The 7,307-nt window shown below is 46.5% G+C and overlaps 1 protein-coding gene across 1 annotated transcript in view; it reads left to right on the plus strand.

The window, feature by feature from the left end:
* LOC135535327 (receptor-type tyrosine-protein phosphatase F-like) overlaps nt 1-1,294 on the plus strand; it is an 8,467-nt gene extending 7,173 nt beyond the window's left edge. Inside the window, exon 3 of the mRNA XM_064961994.1 lies at nt 1,017-1,294. Coding sequence (XP_064818066.1) covers nt 1,017-1,294 — 278 coding nt within the window. The remainder of the gene's footprint in view (nt 1-1,016) is intronic.
* The last annotated feature ends 6,013 nt before the right edge of the window (nt 1,295-7,307 follow it).

Genomic DNA, 7,307 nt, shown 5'->3' on the forward strand with positions numbered 1-7,307 from the left:
GACATCTATTGTGGGAAGTGGAAATAAGTTTGTTGGTGACCGACCGGGAGTTTAGAGCTGTGGTGAAGTGACAGTGTGACTGATGTGGTGAGACTTCTGGCTGTTTTCTGTCTGGATCCCACCGGTCTACTGATTTTTCATATCTTCAACAACTTTTGACCAAAATAGGGAATAGCTGTGCTCTGGCCAGAAGTAGTGCACAGGGACGTGTCTGTTGTCACCAACTTACAGTAGTTTTGTGAGGTCAGGGACATGTCTGTTTCCACATGGAGCATGCTCAGTCCAGTCACTCATGATGTGATGTTATCACTGCCTCACGGCCACGCCTCTCTCTGCTCCACCCAGCACGACGATGTCACAGACATGTGTCAGCTCTCAGCTCTCTCTCTCTCTCTCTCTCTCTCTCTCTCTCTAACCAGCACTCTCTGTCTCTCTCTCTCTCAGCTCTCTCTCTCTTTCTCTCTGTCTCTCTCTCTCTCAGCTCTCTCTCTCTCTCTCTCTCTAACCAGCACTCTCTGTCTCTCTCTCTCTCAGCTCTCGCTCTCTTTCTCTCTGTCTCTCTCTCTCTCAGCTCTCTCTCTCTCTCTCTCTCTCTCTCTCTCTAACCAGCCCTCTCTGTCTCTCTCTCTCTCAGCTCTCTCTCTCTTTCTCTCTCTCTCTCTGTCTCTCTGTCTCTCTCTCTCTCTCTGTCTCTCTCTGTCTCTCTGTCTTTCTCTCTCTCTTTCTCTCTCTCTGTCTGTCTGTCTTCATGCATTGTCGAACACGATGCACTCCCATGGTCTCTCCCAGTGTCATCTATCCCTGTGGTTGAACCAGTATGTGTTTGTATGGTAACGTTTGCTAACAGCAGTGTCTAACTCTTCTCTCTCTCTCTCTCTCTCTCTCTCTCTCTCTCTCTCTCTCTCTCTCTCTCTCTCTCTCTCTCTCTCTCTCTCTCTCTCTCTCTCTCTCTCTCTCTCTCTCTCTCTCTCTCTCACACACTTTTTCCTCCCCCTCTTCCTCTCCTGTCTCATCAGGAATGAGAGAGCACCCTCCCATCACTGTGTGTGATCTGGCGGACCACATAGACAGGCTAAAGGCCAACGATGGCCTGCGCTTCTCGCAGGAGTACGAGGTAAGATTGCCGCCGCAGCCTTGGACACCAGTTCAGCTGCCTGCAACGGTTTCTCATAATAGCCCCACAGGCTGTGAGCTACTCGTTCACCTCAACGCCAGAGTGTGTCTCAGAAGAATGTCAGTCTCTCCTGTGACACTCGGGGATTATCGGTCGTCAGTGACTCTCGCTTACAAATAAAAAGAGGGGATTTAGACATTTGCATTTAAAGTGGCCTATTTTTCAGAACGGTAAGCCTATATGGAGACAGAGGAATATAGAGGGACTGGGATAGAGACAGAGGAACAGAGAGGGACTGGGATAGAGAGGGACTGGGATAGAGACAGAGGAACAGAGAGGGACTGGGATAGAGAGGGACTGGGATAGAGACAGAGGAACAGAGAGGGACTGGGATAGAGAGGGACTGGGATAGAGAGGGACTGGGATAGAGACAGAGGAACAGAGAGGGACTGGAATAGAGAGGGACTGGGATAGAGAGGGACTGGGATAGAGACAGAGGAATAGAGAGGGACTGGGATAGAGACAGAGGAACAGAGAGGGACTGGGATAGAGAGGGACTGGGATAGAGACAGAGGAACAGAGAGGGACTGGGATAGAGACAGAGGAACAGAGAGGGACTGGAATAGAGAGGGACTGGGATAGAGACAGAGGAACAGAGAGGGACTGGAATAGAGAGGGACTGGGATAGAGAGGGACTGGGATAGAGAGGGACTGGGATAGAGACAGAGGAACAGAGAGGGACTGGAATAGAGAGGGACTGGGATAGAGAGGGACTGGGATAGAGACAGAGGAATAGAGAGGGACTGGGATAGAGAGGGACTGGTATAGAGACAGAGGAACAGAGGGACTGGGATAGAGACAGAGGAACAGAGAGGGACTGGGATAGAGAGGGACTGGGATAGAGACAGAGGAACAGAGAGGGACTGGGATAGAGACAGAGGAACAGAGAGGGACTGGGATAGAGAGGGACTGGGATAGAGACAGAGGAACAGAGAGGGACTGGGATAGAGAGGGACTGGGATAGAGACAGAGGAACAGAGAGGGACTGGGATAGAGAGGGACTGGGATAGAGAGGGACTGGGATAGAGACAGAGGAACAGAGAGGGACTGGGATAGAGACAGAGGAACAGAGAGGGACTGGGATAGAGAGGGACTGGGATAGAGAGGGACTGGGATAGAGACAGAGGAACAGAGAGGGACTGGGATAGAGAAGGACTGGGATAGAGAGGGACTGGGATAGAGAGGGACTGGAATAGAGAGGGACTGGGATAGAGAGGGACTGGGATAGAGAGGGACTGGGATAGAGACAGAGGAATAGAGAGGGAAAGAAGGGAAGATATTCAGTCCCAAATGGCACCCTATTCCCCAAGTAGTGCATTATATAGGGAATGGGTGCCATTTTGGGAGGCAGCCTCAAGTCAGTCATGTCTGTCCCCTATGTTCCTCTAGTCAGGGAAGACCCCCTCCCTTGTGGCACAGATGGCGTGTGTGTGTGTGTGTGTGTGTGTGTGTGTGTGTGTGTGTGTGTGTGTGTGTGTGTGTGTGTGTGTGTGTGTGCGCCCACGCGTCCACGGCGGTGCCATGGGAGACAGCGTGGCGCCACTCGGCCGGTTTGTCACGTTCGCCGGCTGTTCCCGCTGTGTACTACTCTCCCACTGGGTACATAGTCTGGATAGGCCCTGGCTGTTCCCGCTGTTTACTTCCCTCCCCCTGGGTACATAGTCTGGATAGGCCCTGGCTGTTCCCGCTGTGTACTTCCCTCCCCCTGGGTACGTAGTCTGGATAGGCCCTGGCTGTTCCTGTCCTGGTGCTGTCTGCCGGCCTGGTTCTCTCATCATGCATGGGAGAATCTTCTAGAGACAACCGGACACGACATCATTAGTACACTATATCATTAGTACACTACATCATTACTACACTACATCATTAGTACACTACATCATTAGTACACTACATCATTAGTACACTACATCATTACTACACTACATCATTAGTACACTACATCATTACTACACTACATCATTAGTACACTACATCATTACTACACTACATCATTAGTACACTACATCATTAGTACATTATATCATTAGTACACTATATCATTAGTACACTATATCATTAGTACACTACATCATTAGTACACTACATCATTACTACACTACATCATTAGTACACTATATCATTAGTACACTATATCATTAGTACACTACATCATTAGTACACTACATCATTAGTACACTACATCATTAGTACACTATATCATTAGTACACTACATCATCAGTACACTATATCATTAGTACACTACATCATTAGTACACTATATCATTAGTACACTACATCATTAGTACACTATATCATTAGTACATTATATCATTAGTACACTATATCATTAGTACACTACATCATTAGTACACTATATCATTAGTACACTACATCATTAGTACACTATATCATTAGTACACTACATCATTAGTACACTACATCATTAGTACACTACATCATTAGTACACTACATCATTAGTACACTACATCATTAGTACACTACATCATTAGTACACTCCATACAGGGTCAGTCTAGATGGTTTAGACTGAACGATAACCCACTCCATACAGGGTCAGTCTAGATGGTTTAGACTGAACGATAACCCACTCCATACAGGGTCAGTCTAGATGGTTTAGACTGAACGATAACCCACTCCATACAGGGTCAGTCTAGATGGTTTAGACTGAACGATAACCCACTCCATACAGGGTCAGTCTAGATGGTTTAGACTGAACGATAACCCACTCCATACAGGGTCAGTCTAGATGGTTTAGACTGAACGATAACCCACTCCATACAGGGTCAGTCTAGATGGTTTAGACTGAACGATAACCCACTCCATACAGGGTCAGTCTAGATGGTTTAGACTGAATGATAACCCACTCCATACAGGGTCAGTCTAGATGGTTTAGACTGAACGATAACCCACTCCATACAGGGTCAGTCTAGATGGTTTAGACTGAACGATAACCCACTCCATACAGGGTCAGTCTAGATGGTTTAGACTGAACGATAACCCACTCCATACAGGGTCAGTCTAGATGGTTTAGACTGAACGATAACCCACTCCATACAGGGTCAGTCTAGATGGATTAGACTGGCTGATCCAGGGTAGTATAGGTTGTGTTGGCTCAGAATCCTACATGCACAGAGTTAGGCTAACTCTCCTCCTAACATTCATCAACAACACAATTCTAGTTTGTTTTCTTAGAGGAATGGATATCTCTTGGTGACAGGATTTTATTTTATTTAACAAGGCAAGTCAGTTAGGAACAAATTCGTATTTTACAACGACGGCCATACGTTGGCCAAACCCGGACGATGCTGGCGCCAATTGTGCGCCGCCCTGTGGGACTCCCAATCACGGCGGGATGTGATACAGCCTGGAATCGAACCAGGGTCTGTAGTGACACCTCTAGCACTGAGATGTAGTGCCTTAGACCGCTGCGCCACTCGGGAGTCCAATATAGAGAATGTCTGTCTATAGTTGTAACAGGCTGATTCCCAGGTATAGTAGTATAGGACTGTAGGGATGATTGGCAGGCTGGTGCTTGCTCCATCCAGTGTACACTACTCTTTGCTATAATGAGCATAGTATGTCAATCATAAAGTGTATCTGCACAGACTCCATCTCACCCATCTTCTCCCTATGGAAGAGATCTCCTGCCGTCTAGCCTGCACTTATAGTTCTATCATTATCTACATCGAATGCTCTTCTCCTCCTCCTCTTCTCCTCTCCTCCTCACCTCTCCTCTCCTTCTATGCCCTCCTCATCTCTTCTCCTCCTCTCCTCTCCTTCTTCTCTCCCTCACCCTCACCTCTCCTGCCCCTCCTCTCCTTCTCTCCCCCTCACCTCTCCTTCTCTCCTCTCTCTCCCTCTCCTCTCCCTTCTCTCTCTCTCCTCCCCACTCCTCTCCTTCTCTATCCTCCCCCCTCCTCTCCTCCCTCTCCTTCTCTATCCTCCCCCCTCCTCTCCTCCCTCTCCTTCTCTATCCTCCCCCCTCCTCTCCTCCCTCTCCTTCTCTCCTCTCCTCCCCTTCTCTCTCCTCCCCCCTCCTCTCCTCCCCCTCTTCTCCTCTCCAGCGTGTCAGAGAGAGTTGTACTGGCTTGGCGCTGTCTCTTTTGTTTACAAGAAGTTGTCCGTCTAGCATGCCCGCTCTCCGCTGTTTTCTCAAAACGTGTTGAACGCCAGTGACATGTTTTGACTGCAAAATGAAAATGTTCCTTAACGAACAGGCAGGTAGGCGGTTGACAGACAAGCTGGCTGTGTTGTGGTGCTCGTCAGTGATTCCATGTAAATCATCTCTCACTACCGGGCTGTTTACGCCTCAGCTCCGTAACAGACTGGCTTTTTGTTACTGAGGAGGAGAAAGTTGAGGAAGTTTCAGTGGAACATTTCTTCGTATCATCCTCTGAGGAAAAGGTTTAAATGGCCTTCATCAGAATGGACGATACCCAGTACTACAGTATACACATTAGAATGGGAGGAGACAGAGTGTTACAGTATACACATTAGAATGGGAGGAGACAGAGTGTTACAGTATACACATTAGAATGGGAGGAGACAGAGTGTTTCAGTATACACATTAGAATGGGAGGAGACAGAGTGTTTCAGTATACACATTAGAATGGGAGGAGACAGAGTGTTTCAGTATACACATTAGAATGGGAGGAGACAGAGTGTTTCAGTATACACATTAGAATGGGAGGAGACAGAGTGTTACAGTATACACATTAGAATGGGAGGAGACAGAGTGTTACAGTATACACATTAGAATGGGAGGAGACAGAGTGTTACAGTATACACATTAGAATGGGAGGAGACAGAGTGTTTCAGTATACACATTAGAATGGGAGGAGACAGAGTGTTACAGTATACACATTAGAATGGGAGGAGACAGAGTGTTTCAGTATACACATTAGAATGGGAGGAGACAGAGTGTTTCAGTATACACATTAGAATGGGAGGAGACAGAGTGTTACAGTATACACATTAGAATGGGAGGAGACAGAGTGTTACAGTATACACATTAGAATGGGAGGAGACAGAGTGTTTCAGTATACACATTAGAATGGGAGGAGACAGAGTGTTTCAGTATACACATTAGAATGGGAGGAGACAGAGTGTTTCAGTGTACACATTAGAATGGGAGGAGACAGAGTGTTACAGTATACACATTAGAATGGGAGGAGACAGAGTGTTACAGTATACACATTAGAATGGGAGGAGACAGAGTGTTACAGTATACACATTAGAATGGGAGGAGACAGAGTGTTTCAGTATACACATTAGAATGGGAGGAGACAGAGTGTTACAGTATACACATTAGAATGGGAGGAGACAGAGTGTTTCAGTATACACATTAGAATGGGAGGAGACAGAGTGTTACAGTATACACATTAGAATGGGAGGAGACAGAGTGTTACAGTATACACATTAGAATGGGAGGAGACAGAGTGTTTCAGTATACACATTAGAATGGGAGGAGACAGAGTGTTTCAGTATACACATTAGAATGGGAGGAGACAGAGTGTTACAGTATACACATTAGAATGGGAGGAGACAGAGTGTTACAGTATACACATTAGAATGGGAGGAGACAGAGTGTTTCAGTATACACATTAGAATGGGAGGAGACAGAGTGTTACAGTATACACATTAGAATGGGAGGAGACAGAGTGTTTCAGTATACACATTAGAATGGGAGGAGACAGAGTGTTTCAGTATACACATTAGAATGGGAGGAGACAGAGTGTTTCAGTATACACATTAGAATGGGAGGAGACAGAGTGTTACAGTATACACATTAGAATGGGAGGAGACAGAGTGTTTCAGTATACACATTAGAATGGGAGGAGACAGAGTGTTACAGTATACACATTAGAATGGGAGGAGACAGAGTGTTACAGTATACACGTTAGAATGGGAGGAGACAGAGTGTTTCAGTATACACATTAGAATGGGAGGAGACAGAGTGTTTCAGTATACACATTAGAATGGGAGGAGACAGAGTGTTTCAGTATACACATTAGAATGGGAGGAGACAGAGTGTTTCAGTATACACATTAGAATGGGAGGAGACAGAGTGTTACAGTATACACGTTAGAATGGGAGGAGACAGAGTGTTTCAGTATACACGTTAGAATGG

The sequence above is a fragment of the Oncorhynchus masou genome, unplaced genomic scaffold (genome assembly GCF_036934945.1).
Source record: "Oncorhynchus masou masou isolate Uvic2021 unplaced genomic scaffold, UVic_Omas_1.1 unplaced_scaffold_4794, whole genome shotgun sequence".
NCBI lineage: Eukaryota > Metazoa > Chordata > Actinopteri > Salmoniformes > Salmonidae > Oncorhynchus > Oncorhynchus masou.